This window comes from Chiloscyllium punctatum, chromosome 17, assembly GCF_047496795.1.
Source record: "Chiloscyllium punctatum isolate Juve2018m chromosome 17, sChiPun1.3, whole genome shotgun sequence".
Taxonomy (NCBI): Eukaryota; Metazoa; Chordata; class Chondrichthyes; order Orectolobiformes; family Hemiscylliidae; genus Chiloscyllium; species Chiloscyllium punctatum.
This window is the reverse complement of record NC_092755.1, coordinates 86465513-86483910: the sequence shown is the minus strand read 5'-3', so window position 1 is coordinate 86483910 and position 18398 is coordinate 86465513. Positions and strand designations below refer to the sequence as shown.

At 41.4% G+C, this 18398-nt stretch overlaps 1 protein-coding gene across 2 annotated transcripts in view; it reads right to left on the bottom strand.

Moving 5' to 3' along the window:
- Positions 1-18398, bottom strand: part of pi4kab (phosphatidylinositol 4-kinase, catalytic, alpha b) — a 162340-nt gene that overhangs the window by 117419 nt on the left and 26523 nt on the right. For both annotated transcript variants that reach the window (XM_072587796.1, XM_072587797.1), the window contains exons 12-17: positions 14336-14436; positions 11256-11385; positions 10249-10372; positions 8683-8778; positions 3555-3738; positions 2386-2489 (exon numbers count right to left, since the gene is read on the bottom strand). In XM_072587796.1, coding sequence (XP_072443897.1) covers positions 2386-2489; positions 3555-3738; positions 8683-8778; positions 10249-10372; positions 11256-11385; positions 14336-14436 — 739 coding nt within the window. The remainder of the gene's footprint in view (positions 1-2385; positions 2490-3554; positions 3739-8682; positions 8779-10248; positions 10373-11255; positions 11386-14335; positions 14437-18398) is intronic.

The window sequence follows — 18398 nt, the reverse complement described above, 5'->3', positions numbered from 1 at the left end:
GAAGTTTGAAAAGGTTCAGAAAAGATTTACAAGGATGTTGCCAGGGTTGGAGGATTTGAGCTATAGGGAGAGGCTGGGGCTGTTTTCTCTGGAGCGTCGGAGGTTGAGGGGTGACCTTATAGAGGTTTACAAAATTATGAGGTGCATGGATAGGATAAATAGAGAAAGTCTTTTCCCTGGAGTAGGGGAGTCCAAAACTAGAGGGCATAGGTTTAGAGAGAGAGAGGAAAGATATAGAAGGGACCTAAGGGGCACCTTTTTCATGCAAAGGGTGGTACATGTATGGAATGAGCTGCCAGAGGAAGTGGTGGAGGCTGGTACGATTGCAACAATTAAGAGACATCTGGATGGGTATATGAATAGGAAGGGTTTGGAGGGATATGGGCCAGGTGCTGGCAGGTGGGACTAGATTGGGTTTGGATATCTGGTCGGCATGGACGGGTTGGACCGAAGGGTCTGTTGCCATGCTGTACATGGCTATGACTGTATGACAGGTTGCCAGAGCTTTAAGAGTACAATTTACAAGGGTAATGGTCCGAGGGCTTAGTCACTGTTAAATAAGAACTCTCAAGGTTTCTTTGATTTCTACCATGAAGAACGAACAACAAAATTATGGGAGCTCAATCCTCTCCAAGTCACAAGTTGTTCTGACTTGGACATAGCATTATTTCATTACAGCTGCACTAATAATTTGGAATAGCCTGCCGAGAGATCATTATTGTCACATTATCACTGCAAAAACCACAGCAGTTCAAAGAGAAGATGCACTACCATTTTCTCAGAGCAACAATGGATGAGTGATAACTGTGGCCTTGGCAGGGTCACTGACATCTCAAGAAAATGAGTTATTTTGAAATAGCAGCTTGGTTGTATACAATTTTTCCTGCTGAGAAAAGGAGACAGGCTATCTTTATCTTGCGTTCACAAGAAAAGGGTGCTGTCTGGTTGGCAAGTCAACTCTACTGGTCAAAGGTTACCAAAGAGAATGCACCAGTGAAATACTGGCCACAGGGGGAGGCAATGGCCTAGTGGTATTATCACTGTTTTCTCTGGAGCGTTGGAGGCTGAGGGGTGACCTTATAGAGGTTTACAAAATTATGAGGTGCATGGATAGGATAAATAGAGAAAGTCTTTTCCCTGGAGTAGGGGAGTCCAAAACTAGAGGGCATAGGTTTAGAGAGAGAGAGGAAAGATATAGAAGGGACCTAAGGGCACCTTTTTCATGCAAAGGGTGGTACATGTATGGAATGAGCTGCCAGAGGAAGTGAAATCAGAGATCCAGATAATGTTCAGGAGACTGGGTTCAAATCCTGACAGTGGAATTTGAATTTAATAAAAATCTGGAATTAAGAGTCTAATGATGACCATGCATCCATTGTAGATTGTTGTAAAAACCCATCTGGTTCACTAATGTTCTTTAGGGCAGAAAGCTGCCATCCTTACCCAGTCTGGCCTACACGTGACTCCAGATGCACAGCAATGTGGTTGACTCTCAACTGCTTTCTGGGCAATTAGGGATGTGCAAAAAACATGGTCTAGCCAGCAAACCCCTCAACCCATAAATGAATAAAAAGAACATTTTTGCTTAATTCAAACAAATGTGTAACACCTGGACAAGTTTTTACTGTTTGTAGAGGAGAGGCTCTACATATAAAGCTTCCAACAAGCATAAGGAGCCGCATGAATAACCTAGCTGATAATTGGAATTGCATCATTACTATAACTCCCAGCCCATTCGGGATTGCTCAGCAAATGCTGTCCAATCACAGAATGCCGTCAAACATCAGGTATCATGGTCTAAGTTTGGAAAATATAGACCTATGCCCTGAAATACCCTAATCATAAGGGCAACAGAAGCAGACTCAATGGCTACTTGCAAAAGCAAATTAGATAAGTACCTGAAGGGGGAGAATGGAAAGTATAAAGAACAGGAAAGTGGGATTGTTGAGAGAGCTCTTTCAAAGAGCAAACACAGGCACGATGGACAATAAAGCCACTGGTGTGCTTTGTGAGCAAGCAACAAAGACATAGTTCTGCAAATTTTCAATTGAGAGTTTCTAATCTCCCTCTCACAATCAGGAAAAAATGCTAAGCAGAGGAGAGTACTTACCAGTAGCGTGCCAATGGAGGCAGCGGTCACCTCTGAGACTTGCGTCAAAGCTATTTTAGAGAAATATGTTGATGCAGGTCATCAGCCTATCATCATTTACCACCAAGTGGGGAATGACACAGGATTTTAAAAGGAGAGATTACTGGCCAGCTCTGAAGTGACTAGGAATGAAGGTTCTCAGACTGAACAGTTCTGAATTCTCTCACTCAATTGGTCAAGAGGAATGAAATGGGAAAAAGTATGTACATTGTATAGAACAATACTTCAAAACCTACCTGTAACCATGATCTTTGTGGTCTTTAGTTGCTGAGTAAACAACTGAACTGGCTTTGACACTGATTTGTTGAAAGAGGTTCCAGACTTCTTGATAAATATATTGCTGCAAAAGATGAAATTTGGTCAGCATATTTTAATTGTCCTTGGTACTGAACTTGAGCTGTAGTAATTTGACAGCACATTGCCAACCCATGACCTCTGTCAGCTAGAAAAAGGGCACCAGATACAGGCAAACACCAGCACCTATAAACCACCCTTCCAGCCACACATCATCCTATCTTGAAACTAAATCACCATTCCTTCACTGTGCTGGTCCAATAAATGCCGGTTCATCCAGGGATACCTCTTGTTTTCAGCAATCATCTTTGATGTAGCACCTTATCAAATGCCTTTGGAAATCTAAATACAGTACCAGTCACCTGCCCTGTATGGTCCAGAACACAAGATACTGCCTCAAACAACTCCAATACATTAGTCAAATATGCTTTTCACAAAAGCATGTTTGTATGTTCAGTATGCTGTGTTAACTCTTTAACTTTGATTCTCTCTGCACCGTTAATGCCTGGCGCATTGAATATTCCCAGACTTTTCAGTTTTCATTTCAGCTTTCCAGCATCTGCCGCCTTTCACTTCTAAATAAATCACTACGCTTTCCTCCTTCCAAATAATTGGATCACCAAAAGATCACCAGAGGATGTAAACTAACAGATGGCTTGATGCAATCTCCCAGATAGATTTTGGCTTTTTCCAAAGATGAGCTACCATACTTATCAATTAATTTAAAACAGTTGTATGCAGTAGTCTCAAATCTACAGAGAGACAATGAGAATTACTCATGCCAAATGACATGGAATGAAGAGAGCCACCCTTTTCCAAGACAGAATTTGACACAAGGATTTTAATTTGCAACCACACCCTCTGGACAGTACATTATACTAGAGTGGAGTACCCATTTGTAGAAGAACTCACCTGTTCTCATTCCCAAGGATTCATCCCACTGTGCTACATTCAAAGTTCTGAACTTGAAATTATTCCTTCGGTGTACACAGCGCAGAATGTCAAGAGGTTTAAATTAGTGCCCCAACTAATTTTGAAAATTATTCCCCAAACTCTAATTATTTGACCTGGAATTGTAAGTAACAGTCACAAATCTTTCCACGATACTTACGTTCCCTGTGATGACCATGCAGCCCAACTGATCGATAATAAGAACATCCAGCTGAGACGGTGGCTGGCAGAATTTCTGCTGCAGAATTTGCAGAATTGGTTCCATCACCTTTGGTGTGTCTCTCAACGCCACAGCGATGTGGCCGAGGGCACGGATCGTGTGGTCAGGAATCAAGTGGGCATCTCTGGAAGAAGAAAACAAGATAAATCCAACAACAATAAACCAAGTGTAATCATCCAGAGACAACAAGGTCCAAAATTCAAGTGCCTCCAGCCAAAGTTAAACACACTGTATTTTCAGACTCTTATGAGTTTCAATGACATCATTTCTCATTCTTTTAAATTCCAGGAAATAAAGATCCATTTTACTCAATCTGCCCTTACAGCACAAACATCTTGTCTCAGACTTAAATGTGTACTTGTTTGGTCTGTGTTCGCGGCTATTAAATCGTTCCTAAGACGGGGGAATTAAAGAGGTCTCGTCAAAGTCCTGCACAATTGCATCAAGCTTTCACTTCACTCACGATATCCATACTTCTGCCGTCTGTTTTCTTATGCAAATGAAATTTTGGAAAGTTAATTACTGCTATAATAGTTTTAAATGAAATCTGATGCTATAGAGCAAATAGTAGAAAAATTCCATTTTCAAAGGGATCCCAATACTCAACATTCCTTTAAAAATACAGTATTTTCAGAGCAGCAAGACTGTTACTCTCAGAAGCAAAGAATTTAAGGCACATTTCAACAACATTTTAGAAGTGGTTACAAAAATGCTGTTAATTGAACTCTACTTTCTCATGTAAAATGTTAATAAAACTTTTTAAAATACTAAGCCATTTAATTGTCAAAATAGGTTCAAAACGAGGTCAGGAGCTGCATGTGAGTTCCTGATGAGTTGCGTGTGGCTATGGAGCTGCAGGTTGCCCCCTCGTGGTCTCAGCCCTTGCATTACTAGTCACTTAACACCACACCCACATTCTTAACTCAATGCTCCTTCTCAGCTGTGCGCACAGTCCAACTGCAGCAACATGGAAGTTACCATGCAGGCCTCTCACCTGTTTATTCCTTACGGATAGCTCATACATATGGCTGCATTAAAAACAGGGCTGACATTGGTCTCAATTTACTCATTTCATATAAAGTGCGCAAAGTAACTTGCATAATCAAGTGAAAGAAAGACACGTCATGTTCAATTTAGTATTTATTTGCAGCAAAGAGAGGTCAACACAATCAAGCATTTGCAATTAATTTCATAAAAAGCAACAGGAAATGCTTTGGATAGCAAGAGACCAAAAACTCTTGCAGGGAAATATTTTTTCTGCACCGATTCTCTTTAATTACACTTAAATATTCTCACTAGTTCCAGAAACAGCAGAGGATCTGAAGATAAAGATAAAGAACTGCCATGCAGTTCATTGCAGTCCATTCTGGAAAAACACATTAATGAAGGAACCAGATAAGGACATGAAATGAAATCTGACTGATTTTCAGTCTATGATCCAACAACATTCATTTCAAATCTACAAAGAAGGTAACCAAAAGCTACTCGCCAGATAATTCTACTCATGTTCAAGGGAGGAAACACAAGAGGCAGCACGTGGAATAAATACTTCAACAATCTTATCATTTAATTCTGGTGTTGCAAAGCATGCTTATAGAGTGCAGAGGTCATGAGACAATATTTGAATATTAAATAGGAATGCTATAACCACAGAAACAGCAATGTTTCAAAGCCTCTCATGGTCAATTAATAAAGATAACTAATGCAAAGCTGTCAGCATTGTCTACCATTTTGACAACTTGACGAGAATTATTCACCGTTCTAATGATTTGGCTTGGTAATTTGAACCAGCAAGAGTCAGGGCTTCAGGCAGGGTCAAACTTGTCAACGGTTGGGCTGTCAGCTCGGTATTATGGAGAAATTTAGTTCTGAAGGAATCATATCTTTTAACTGCTCATTTGCCACTTGGGTGTTGTAACTTGCTCATATAGTTCATTTCAATGTTTACATGCAGTCAACTACCACTTCAAGTCAGGTGTGGGATTTGGTTCAGCTCTTTAAGCCACAGCCATTACAATTTCAGATTAACATAGATAGTGGAGTCAAGGCTTATGGTGAACAAGCAGGAAAGTGAAACTAAGTTCAAGATCAGATTGGACATTATCACGTTGAATGGCAAAGCACACTTGAAGGGTCATATTTTCCTTATATTCTCAATTATCTGCCAATATGAATGAATTCACTGGTAAGGAGAAATTCTCTCCATTATAACATGATGATCACAGTTGTCCCATGAATCCATGCATAAAGTGAGAAAGAAATAAAATCAAAGTTGTGAAGTTGATGCGAAAATTCCTCCAACAACAGTCAAGATTAAATCTTCCCAACTGAGGGACTTAATTTTAAACATTATGGAGTCAGAGATGTACAGCACGGAAACAGACACTTTGGTCCAACTCGTCCATGGCAACCAGATATTCTGACTCAATCTAGTCCCACCTGTTAGCACCTGGTCTCTTATCCCTTCAAACCCTTCCTATTCATATACCCATCCAGATGCCTTTTAGATGTTGCAATTGTACCAGCCTCCACCACTTCCTCTGGCAGCTCATTCTATACACGTATCGCTTTTGTATCGCTCCCCTCTCACCATAAATCTATGTCCTCTAGTTCTGGACTCCCCCACCCCAGGGAAAAGACCTTGTCTATTTACCCTATCCATGCCCCTCAATTTTATAAACCTCTATAAGATCACCCATCAGCCTCCGATGCTCCAGGCAAAACAGCCCCAGCCTATTCAACCTCTCCCAATACCTCAAATCCTCCAACCCTGGCAACATTCTTGTAAATCTTTTCTGAACCCTTTCAAGTTTCACAACATCCTTCGATAGGAAGGAGACCAGAATTGCACGCAATATTCCAACAATGGCCTAACCAACGTCCTGCACAGCTGCAACATGACCTTCCAACTCCTGTACTCAATACTCTGACCAATAAAGGAAAGCATACCAAACATCTTCTTCACTATCCTATCCCACCTGTGACTCTACGTTCAAGCAGTTATGAACCTGCACTCCAAGATCTCTTTGTTCAGCAACTTTCCCTCGGACCTTACCATTATGTGTACAAGTCCTGCTAAGGTTCGTTTTCCTAAAGTGCAGCACCTCACATTTATCTAAATTAATCTCCATCTGCCACTCTCAGCCCATTGGCCCATCTGATCAAGATCCTGTTGTAATCTGAGGTAACCTTCTTCGTTGTCCACTCCAGTTCCAATTTTAGAGTCATCTGCAAACTTACTAACTGTACCTCTTAAACTCACATCTAAATCATTTATATAAATGACAAAAAGTAGTGGATCCACCACCGATCCTTGTGGCACTCCACTGGTCACAGGCCTCCAGTCTGAAAAACAACCCTCCACCACCACCCTGTCTTCTACCTTTGAGCCAGTTCTGTATCCAAATGGCTAGTTCTCCCTGTATTCCATGAGATCTAACCTTGCTAATCAGTTTCGCATGGGAAACCTTGTCGAACGCCTGACTGAAGTCCATATAGGTCACGTCCACCACTCTGCCCTCATCAATCCTCTTTGTTACTTCTTTAAAAAAACTCAAATTTGAGAAACATAATTTCCCACGTACAAAGCCATGTTGACTACACCTAATCATTCCTTGCCTTTCCAAATACATGTACATCCTGTACCTCAGGATTCCCTCCAACAACTTTCCCACCACCAACATCAGGATCGCTGGTCTATAGTTCCCTGGCTTGTCCTTACCACCTTTCTTAAACAGTGGCACCACGTTAGCCAACCTCCAGTCTTCCTGCACCTCACCTGTGACTATCGATGATACAAATATCTCAGCAAGAGGCCCAGCAGTCACTTCCACAGCTTCCCACAGAGTTCTAAGGTACCCCTGATCAGGTCCTGGGGATTTATACACTTTGATGCATTTCATGACATCCAGCACATCCTCCTCTGTATTATGGACATTTTTCAAGAAGTCATCATCTACTTCCCTACATTCTTTATCTTCCATGTACTTTTCCACAGTAAACCCTGATGCATAATATTCGTTTAGTATCTCTCCCATCTCCTGCGGCTCCACACAAAGGCCGCCTTGCTGATCTTTGAGGGACCGTGTTCTCTCCCTAGTTACCCTTTTGTCCTTAATGTATTTGTAAAAACATTTTGGAAAAACATTTTGGATTCTTAACTCTATTTGCCAAAGCTATCTCATGTCCCCTTTTTGCCCTCCTGATTTCCCTCTTACTGCCTTTATACCCTAAGGATTCACTCAATCTATCCTGTCTCTACCTGACACGTTTCCTTCTTTTTCTTAACCAAACCCTCAATTTCTTTAGTCATCCAGCATTCCCTATACCTACCAGCCTTTCCTTTCACCCTGACAGGAATATACTTCCTCTGCACTCTCGCTAACTCATTTCCGAAGGCTTCCTATTTTCTCGCCGCCCTTATACCTGTGAACATCTGCCCACAGTCAGCTTTTGAAAGCTCTTGCCTAATACCGTCAAAACTGGCCTTTCTCCAATTTCGAACTTCAACTTTTAGATCTGGTCTACCTTTTTCCATCACTATTTTAAAACTAATAGAATTATGGTCGCTGGCCCCAAACTGCTCCCCACTGACACCTCAGTCACCTGCCCTGCCTTACTTCCCAACAGTAGGTCAGGTTCTGCACCTTCTCTAGTAGCTCCATCCACATACTGAATCAGAAAACGGTCTTGCACATGCTTAACAAATTCCTCTCCATCTAAACCCTTAATACTATGAGAACCAAAATATTCTCTGACATAACATTCTTACTCTAATACTGCAAACTCAGGCTGGCACAGCATTTTCTTTAACATTACAAAGATATTTATCACACAAAGAATCAGTGAAATTGCATAACAAGTATTGAAAAATAATGAATAATTATTCAAGTTAAGGAAAAATATTTGCAGAGCTTTGCTTCAGTTGAAATATTTTTCATCATTGATTCAAAGAAAAAGCATAGTCAAGCTGTATCCATTATGCAGATTTTGACCTAGGTGCACATGTAAAAAAGGCATGTCTATTGGGCTAGCCCCGGAGTGGAACAACAAAAGAATTGTTACTTACTTATCATTCTCTTGGGATATATACAGACGATTGGATAGACTAGCTAGGAATGCTTCCACAATCACTGGGTCTGCAACTGATCCTGCCTTAAGGCACCTAAGCAGCAAAAAAACATGCGAGTCAAACAATAAATTTATTTTTTAATATGAGGCCTAAGAGTCACTCCACCGCACAGTTAATCTCCAAGGTCCAGAGGTAAGTAAATCTATCCAAATAATTGGACAAGTCTCACATCCATCAGAACCATAGTTGCAATTACTCATCATTGGGTTTGAACTGTTGGAAGTGTCACTGTGGAAGGTGTTGTTTTGCCTTCCCATCACATTGCATAATTTAAGTAAGAGCTAGGGAGCTCCACTTCTGCTATGGCCAAGAATTTACCTAATAACCAACAAGATGAAAGTGTATTTGGGGCCCTGTGCAAACTGGCTGTCACAAAATCTTTACTCTTGAACACTTCAATGTGTTTTCCTGAGTGTGAAACATTTTAGGTCTGTTTTCAGATTGTGAAGTACACTATGTAAATGTGTTTACTTTAATTTCTGAACAGGTAAATCACCTTGCAACTTTACTTACCCCCCATCAAAAAGAGAGGTAGCAGATGCTGGGAAGGAAAAAGTGATCAAAAGTGAAAGATGAGGGAGCACAAAGAGGGACAACATGCCACATTGACAGAGGGTGCCATGAGCAACTTTGACCAGCATGCCCTTACTCTTATGAGCAGATAGAAGCCACATTGAAGGCAATCAAGGAAGGGCTTTGGGAGAGTTGTGATGATGTATTTAAAAACATAATGGAAAGGGGGCTAGACATTAATAATTGGAAGGACATCAAGGATTAAGCTTACTTCAAGGAGGATGACAATAACTTCAGTTTTAAAGACAGCAGCTTACTTTTTGAGCTAAGGAAGCCACTTACATTATCAGTGGGAAATTGTCAGGAGTTAAGGGGAGGAAGTAAATCTCAGAGGAAACATGGCAATGGTCATAAAACAGAACAGGGCACATATTATCTACTTTCTTCTTGCCGTGACAGTTTGGTTCAACAAGCAGCATTCTTGCATCGAAGTCAGAAATTTGTGGGTTCAAATCTTCTCCATGACTTGAACACACAATAGAGGTGGCCATTTCAATATTATATTAGAAGTTTAGAAGTTTCTTCTTTAGATTAAAAATTAAATTGATATCCCACATTCTTGTTCAAGTGGACATAAAAATCCAAAGACTATTTGTCGGAATTTATTTTCTGTCCTGGCAAATTCTTGCCTTCACCCAACATTACCAAGGAAAGGCATTTAAGGATGGGCAATAAACACCAGCCTTGACAACAACAACAAAAATCCCATGAACAAATAAACATCAGTAAATACATTCACTTTTTTTTGCTGTTTGAGAGAATTTACAAAATAACTGGTTGCGAGTGTCAACAAAGTGGCTACGTTTGAAATATAAATCCTTCGTTGTGAACCACTTTGAGAAGTCTAATGGATAAAACAGGCAATATATAAATGCAGGTTACTTGTTTATATTGCAATGCTCCTTCATAGACTGTTTGGATTTTTCTTACCTACAGATATTATCGATAGCAATGTCCCTCAGCTGTTCATACATAGATGGCTGGTTTTTCTTTGGAGATAACACAGTCGCCTCCGAGTGCTCATTTGTTACACTTATCTTAATGTCAGAACCTCCTTTAAAAAGAGCAAAATAGCATTGCTAAAGTGAAAACTAAGACTACAAATTATTTCAAACATGTGAAAGCTTCATTTGGGGCATGTATATGGTTCAGTAGTGCTTCTGTGCCTCTGACTGCCTCTACCATGGAAAACAGGAGATGGTGACAATTTTACTTCCTGCAACATAGCCTGTTATCAAGCTATCACATATATTAACGGGCCGATTACAAAGAAACATGACCCACATAAGATATGGCCCAAAAATGAATTGTTTAATTTTTCATTAAGATTAATGACTTGGATCCTGCACTACTTTTTAAAGGAACCATTAGCATTAAATGATTGGGAGAACCTAATTTTTTTTTTTAAAATTGCATGCTGTTTTATTCAGAACTTTGTGAATCATTTCAGCTGCTATGGTGGAATTCCTCACAATTGTGATGTGAGCAGAGTTTTCAGAGCAGCTTGATGAATATGGTTGGTCTAAAGCCTCGGTGACATAAAAGATCTGAATGAAAAATATTTCCTTTTTAAATTTTACACCAGCACAGGTTAAACAGGCCTCAAGGAAGAGCAATGTAATTAGAATAATGTTGAGTTAACACTAATGTACTGACTGCTCTCATCACTTGCAGCAATGTTGCATTGTTGCAACAGACATTTTATTTCAAGCTTGCTTACATCTCTATTCTAAACTGTATAGAATATCACAAATGAGGCAGCTGTTGCAGTAAGTTTAATCACTGTATACTTGAGAAAGATCAGCCAAGAATGTCTTCTCAATATTCTGTCAATAAAACAAATTTCCTCATTGTAAAATTTCTTCGAATGATTTTAAAATGAAGGTCATTACCACTGTGACAAATTTGCTACAGACTATAGTTATGCATCAAGTTACCTGAATTGTACTGACTGTGGTATTTGTACACCTTGACGAGTACTGGTGAAGGGATCACCAAAAAATCTCTTAGTGATGCTGTGACGGAATGAACTGCGACAGGGAATCGTTCACACAAATGTCCCAGACCCTGGTCAGATAAAAGACTTTGATATGCAAAATACAAGCAATATTCATAAATGTCTAATGATACCAACAAGTAGAGTAAACTGCAAAAAGAAAGAAAACCACTAAAAAAAAAATTCTTAATGCAAAGGCTTAATTGAAATGCTTAGTTGAAAAAAAAACAAATTTCGGGCATGAAAATTTGGTTTATCTTATACGTTGATCTGCTCAGGCATTCTGATGTGTGGTACATAAAGGCTTTAAAATAGAAAAGCATTCTGAAAGAAATTCACAAAGGCTCAATCGATAAATGGAAGTCAAGCCGTAGAAAAATGATAATAGGAGGGTCAGCCAAAAGGTGGATCGATTCAGTGGGTTTTAAGAAAAGGAGGCAGAAAAATTCATGGAGGAAGCTTGGAATGTGGGACGGAGGTGGTTGAAAGAATTGGGTGCCAATGGCGAGAGGATGAGAAGATGAACGTACTATAGGCCAGAGTCTGTGCAGAGTATTCAAGATGGATGGGACATGAAATGTTTTGGACAGTCAGGGAAGGAGAGCAAGAGGTCTCAATACACATTTTCCATAAGTGAGAGCAGTCTTCTGATGCAGTGAGAAACCCATTTCACACTCTCCAGGTGGGGAAGTAAATGCCTGCTACAGTATTAACCTAAACAAAAAGAAGCTCCCACGGTCAAATCATGGCTGGTTGAGCTTAATTCATCTCAGTCAGGGCAGTAAGTGGGACATTGCACCTGGTAAACAGAAAGTACAATAGCCTGGGTTCCTGTTGTTGATTGAGAAATGTGCAATGGAAACAGGTCAACTGCCCAGCAATAGAAGGCACTAAAAGTTGCATTTTTATTTAATCTGCTGAGTTTCCCAAAGAATTTCACAATTGGAATAACTTTTGAAATGCAACTTGTTACATTTGTTTTGGGAGATGCAGACGACAACTGGTACAGCAAGATCCCAGAAACAGTAGCAAAGAATGGCATCTCGAGATGGGTGATAAATGTTGGCCTGGCCAGCCATGCTCACAACTCACAAACAAATAAATATAATTGTTTTCATAGTCAAGGAAGACAGGAGTGGCAGTAGACCACTCAGTCCCTCAAGTATGCTGCACTAACCTCGATCAAATTATCTGTTTTATCGGTAATCTCATCTCTTCCTCGGAGGTTAACAAATCTAAATACTCACCACACTCAATGAAGAAATTTGTCACCATCTCACTCCTTAATAGCTTGGCCCTTATTCTGAGACTGCATCCCATGGTTTTAGACCATCTACAGCCAGAAAAAAAAAAACACCCTTTCTGCACCTACCCTCTCTACCCCTTTATAAATTTTATAAAGTTTCAACAAGATGGTCTCCCATTCCTCTAAACTCGAGGTCCAATCTTCCCAGTCTCTCCTCATACAACAGTGCTACCCTACCAAGAATTAGGCTGGTGAACCTTTGATTCCTCTTTCCCTCAGCTGAGGTGACCAAAACTGTACACAATACTCAGCACATTATCACCAAGGTTCTATACAATTGGAGGCAAGAGATTTTTATTGCTACACACTCATCCTCTTGTGATAAATTGGACTTCCCACTGCACTTACACTTCAGCCTTCAGTGACTCATGAACAAGGAAACCAAGGACCTTTTACATATCAATACTTCCCACTCTCGCAGCATTTAAGAAATAATCTACACCTTTGTCTCTCCGACCAAAGTGGATAACGTCAAACTTATCCACATGATATTCCTGCCCATACCTTCAACTTGTCCTTTTGTATTATTCGAACTCCTATTCCAAACTAGCTTTGTGACATCCAGAAACTATGAAATCTAACAAATCCAGATCATTGATATTGATTATAAATAGCTGCGGACCAAGCACTGATCCTTGACTTGAAAAGCTGGCTAAGATGCCAGAAGATCTTGTTTTCTCTCCTTGGCAGAGTGCCACACGATCTTTTGCATCCATGCAAACAAGGAAACACTAACATTTCATCCTAGAGACAACAGTTCTAACAGTCGCCTCTCCCTCTGTCAGACCGTGAAGTGTCAGATGGCCAAATCCTTGGCACAGGATATGAATCCATTACCTCATGTCACTGGGGTAAGAGTGTCACCAAATGGGTCTGACACTTTATAACAGGGCTTCTGGACCACAACCTGACTGAATACTTTGAATTGTGAGCTCCAATACATCAACGGCTGCCATGGAGCTCCAACCAAGTAGCAACAACCAATCCCTTGAAATCATCAAGTCCTTTTCAAAAAGGGCTCAGGGCCTCACTGGCCAATTCTGGATGCCTGAACCGTGTCCCGAAAAGCTCACTGAAAGGTTAGTGCTTTTCGCTTTTGAAAGAACATCTATTGATTAATTAGCTCCCCAGCTCTTGGTCTCACCTCCTTCCCTACACTCATCTCTAACCGCTGATGTCTCAGACCTTCACCCCAGCTTCAGACCCATTGGCTCACTACACCATCACCTCCAAACTTCACCATACTCTCACAGGTCTCAGGTTTTCAAGCACCAAAAAGGGATCACATTTGTAAAGGATGTGGGAAGCACTGCTTAGTGGAAAAAAGCAGAGGAATTAATGTGATAGCTCTAGCACGTAGAACAAAGCAGCACAGGAACAGGCCCTTCAGCCCACCATATCAGTGCACACTATAATACTATCCGAAACTATGTCAGTCTGCCCGCACATCATCTGTGTCTCTCTATTCCCTGCCGGTTCATATGCCCGTCTAAATGCCTCTTAAATGGTGGTATCATCTCTGTTCCTACTACTTCCCTAACAGTGCGGTCAACCTTACATGGAAAAACTAGCATCACACATCTCCTTTCACCTTAAACTGATGCCCCCTGGCATTTGACATTTCCGTGCTGAGAAAAAAAACTCCAACTATTCACCCTTTGCAAGCCTCTCAAACTTTATCGACTTCAATATTCATTTTGAAAATTGAAACATACCTGTAGACAACAAATCAGGAGAGGCATGTGGGACAGAATTATTTTACTGGATGTCTTTGACTGCAGTTTCTCTGAAAGCTTTGAGCAGAGGTTTTCTGCACCTTCATTAAAAGAATTCCACAAGTTAAACCTCTGAAGAAAAGAATTTACTCTGTTATAACCATAAACTTTGACTGTACTTCATGATTCAATCATATTATATACTCTTTGCTCTCGAAGGTTACAGTATCCAAAAACTGCACTTTTAAAAGAAAATCTATCTTCAGAATAACAATGAAGATACAAATAATTCTCACACTCTGTTTCTATTAAAACTATGGATCTCAATGAACTGTTCAGCAATTTCAGATGTATCAAACATAAAATGTTCATAACTAATAAGGCACTAAGGGTAATGTGTTCAACCAAAATACATCTTCAGTGGGTCCTTAGGGGAATGGAATTTCAGTCACTCAAAATGGCAGATCATGCAAATAAAACATTAGCTTTCACATTAAAAACAAGTGAGAAAACACAATCACCAATTTTCAGCAAATGACTCAGCTGTCAACCGCAGTGCTGGGTGTGGTACTGAGTCAAACCTGATTCTTGGATTGTGCCAAGTTGCCGGGGTTCAGATAAGGAAGCAATAAGCTATTAGCTGCAGATTCACAAGGAAACGAACCAAAATTTGAGGTGGTGGTGGTCTAGTGGTGTCATCGTAAGACTGTTAATCCAGAAACTCGGCTAATATTCTGGGGACCCAGTTCAAATCCCAGCATGGCAGATGGCGGAATTTGAGTTCAACAACAAAACAAATCTGGAATTAAGAATCAACAGAAAACCATGAAACCATTGTCGATTGTTGGAAAACCCCATCTGGTTCACTAATGTCCCTCTGCAAAGGAAATCTGCTATCTTCACCTGGTCTGGCCTACGTGTGACTCCAGAACCACAGCAATGTGGTTGACTCTCAATCATCCTCTGAAATGGCCTAGAAGCCATTGAGTTACACCAATCACTACTGAGTCTCAAAGAAATGAAACTAGATGGATCACCTGACATCGACCGAAACACTGGGAAAGACAATGGCACTGGGAAGGATCTTGCAAAGTCCTTCTTAGCTTAACCCTATTGGGAGAGGTGTCTCACAGACTACTCAAGCAAAAGCCTGACATAGTCATACTCACAGAATCATACCTTACAGACAATGTCCCAGACATTAACATCACCAACTGTGGATATGTCCTGTCCCACCACAGTACAGACCCAGCAGAGGTGGCAACACAGTGGTGTACAGATGCAAGGGAGTTACCCAGGGAGTCTTCAACATTAACTCCAGACCTCACAAAATCTCAGAACTTCAAATCTCATGGACCAGGAGATTACAAAGAATTCTGTTGATTAAAAAGTACACTGCTCCCTGAGCTGACAACTCAGTATTCCTCTATATTGAGCAACAACTGGAGGAAGCACTTAGGTAGCAAGTGGTGAAAATGTCCTCTGGGTGGGGGATTTCAATGTCCACCCACCCAGAGTGGCTCAGCAGCAGTATCACTGATCAACTGGTCAGGTCCTAAAGGATATAGCTGCATGGCTGGGCCTGTGGCAGGTGGTGGGGAAACATCAGTGCAAAATATAAAGGCTGAAAACATTTACAGCAACCTTCAGTCAGAAGTACTGAGTGGATGATCTATCTCAGTCTCCTCCAGTGGTTGCCAGCATTACAGATACCAGTCTTCAGCCAATTCAATTAATTCCATGTGACAATGAGAAACAGTTGGAGACACTGGATACTGCCACGGCTATAGGCCCTGACAACATTCTGGAAATAGTACTGAAGACTTGTGCTCCAGAACCTGCTGCTCCTCTAGCCCAGTACAGTTACAGCATCAGCATTTACCCGACAATGTGGAAAATTGTCCAGGCATGTCCTGTACTTAAGAGGAGGACAAACTCAACCAAGACAACTACCAGCCCATCAATCTACGCTCAATCACCAGCCGAGTTATGGAAGGTGTAATCGCTAGTATTATCAAGCAGCACTTCCTCAGCAATAACCTGTTCAGTGATGCCCAGTTTGGGTTCCGCCAGGGCCACTCAACTTCTGACCTCATTATAGCCTTGGTCCAAACATGGACAAAGGAGCCAAATTCCAGAGGTGAGGTGAGAGTGACAGCCTTGACATCAAAGCTGCATTCGACCGAGTGTGACATTAAGGAGACCTGGCAAAACAGGAAATCAATGGGTATCATGGAGCAAACCCCCCCACTGATTGGAGTCATACCGGGAACATAGGAAGATGGGCGTAGTTGCTGGATGTCTGTCTAGTCAGCTCCAGGACATCTCTGCAGAAGTTCCTCAGGGTAATGTCCTATATGCCTCATCATTTTCATCGATTTCATCAATCACCTTCCTTCCACTTTAAGATCAGAAGTGGAGATGTCTGCTGATGACTGCGCAATGTTCAGCACCATTCACAACTCCTCAGATACTGAAGCAGTTCATGTTCAAAGGCAACAAGATCTGGACAACATCCAGGCTTGGGCTGACAACTGGCAAACAAATGCCAGGCTATGATCATCAACAGTAACAGACAATCTAAACACCATCCCTTGACATTTAATTCTATTACCATGACTGAATACCCCACTGTCCACATGCTGGGGGTTACCATTGATCAGAAACTCAACTGGACTCACCACATGAATGCAGTGGCTACAACAGCAGGTCAGAGTCTAGGACTCCTACAGTGAGTAACTCACCTCCTGCCTTCCCAAAGCCTGTCCATCATCTACAAGGCACAAGTCAGGAGTATAATTGAATACTCCCCACTTACCTGGATAGGTGCGGTCCCAACAACACTAGAGAAGCTTGACACCATCCAGGACAAAGCAACACACTTGAGTGGCACCACACCCTCAAGCATCCATCCCATTCCGCTACCATCACTCAGTAGCAGCAATGTGTACAGGATACACTGCAGAAATTCACCAAAGATCCTCAGACAGCACCTTCCATAAACAAGAATAAGGGGAGCAGATACATGGGAACACCACCCGCTGCAAGATCCCTCTAAGCCACTCACCATCCTGACTTGGAAACATATCCCCGTTCGTTCAAAAATTTGGAATTCTCTCCGAAAGGGCATTGTGGGTCAACATCCAGCATGTAGACTGTAGTGATTCAAGAAGACAGCTCACCGCCACCACTTTCTCAAGGGCAACTAGGGACGGGCAATAAATGCTAGCCAGCCAATGGCGCTCAAATTCCACAAACGAATAAAGTCATAAATTGCCGGAAAGTTTCCGTGCAGCATCCGTGGAGAGAAATCAAAGTCGACGTTTTGTGTCGAGTGATCCTTCTGCAGACCTGCTGAGATTTTTGCAGAAATTTCTGTTTTTGTTTCTGATTTACAGCATTCACAATTCTTCCGGTTTTTAAAAAAGAATTTCACCCGGTTGATGTTTATCCAATGACCTCTCCGATAAAAACAACAGCAGACCTCAACACAAATGTCCTCCTCAACAGGATAACATTCCAGCCCTGTGGAGAGAGGGGTTGCCAGGAAAACAGGAGGTTTCCCCGATGCATTCCTGGTGCTGAGATTTCTGAGGGCTGAGTTGGGGAGTAAATCAGCAACTTACAGCACTAAGCAGGTAGCCAGGTGATAGAGAGCCCTATTAGGGGCAGATCTGTGGCCTTTTATGGCATTTTGCCCCCTGTTGCATGCACAGAAACTGCAAGCCCAATGACCTCACTGTTACAAGTTGGGGTAGGGACAGCCAGCAGATATAGAAACTCCATATCTCATTGCCAAGGATTTGAACATGAACAGCCGTAATTGTGGGACATCACAAGGCAAGAGAAAATCCCAACTGACTTCCCACCATCGATCATGTTTATCTCTACACTGCTGTGTCAGCCAATGAAGGTATCCAGAGGACCTATGATTTGGTTAGTAGCATTGAGAGTTTGCATGGTGTCCTTAATTGGACAGAGAGCTCAAGAGGTGATCAGTTAGGAAGTCAACCAACACCCCTAAGCCAGTCTTGCTGCTGGCAAGTGTTCGCTCATGTTCCCC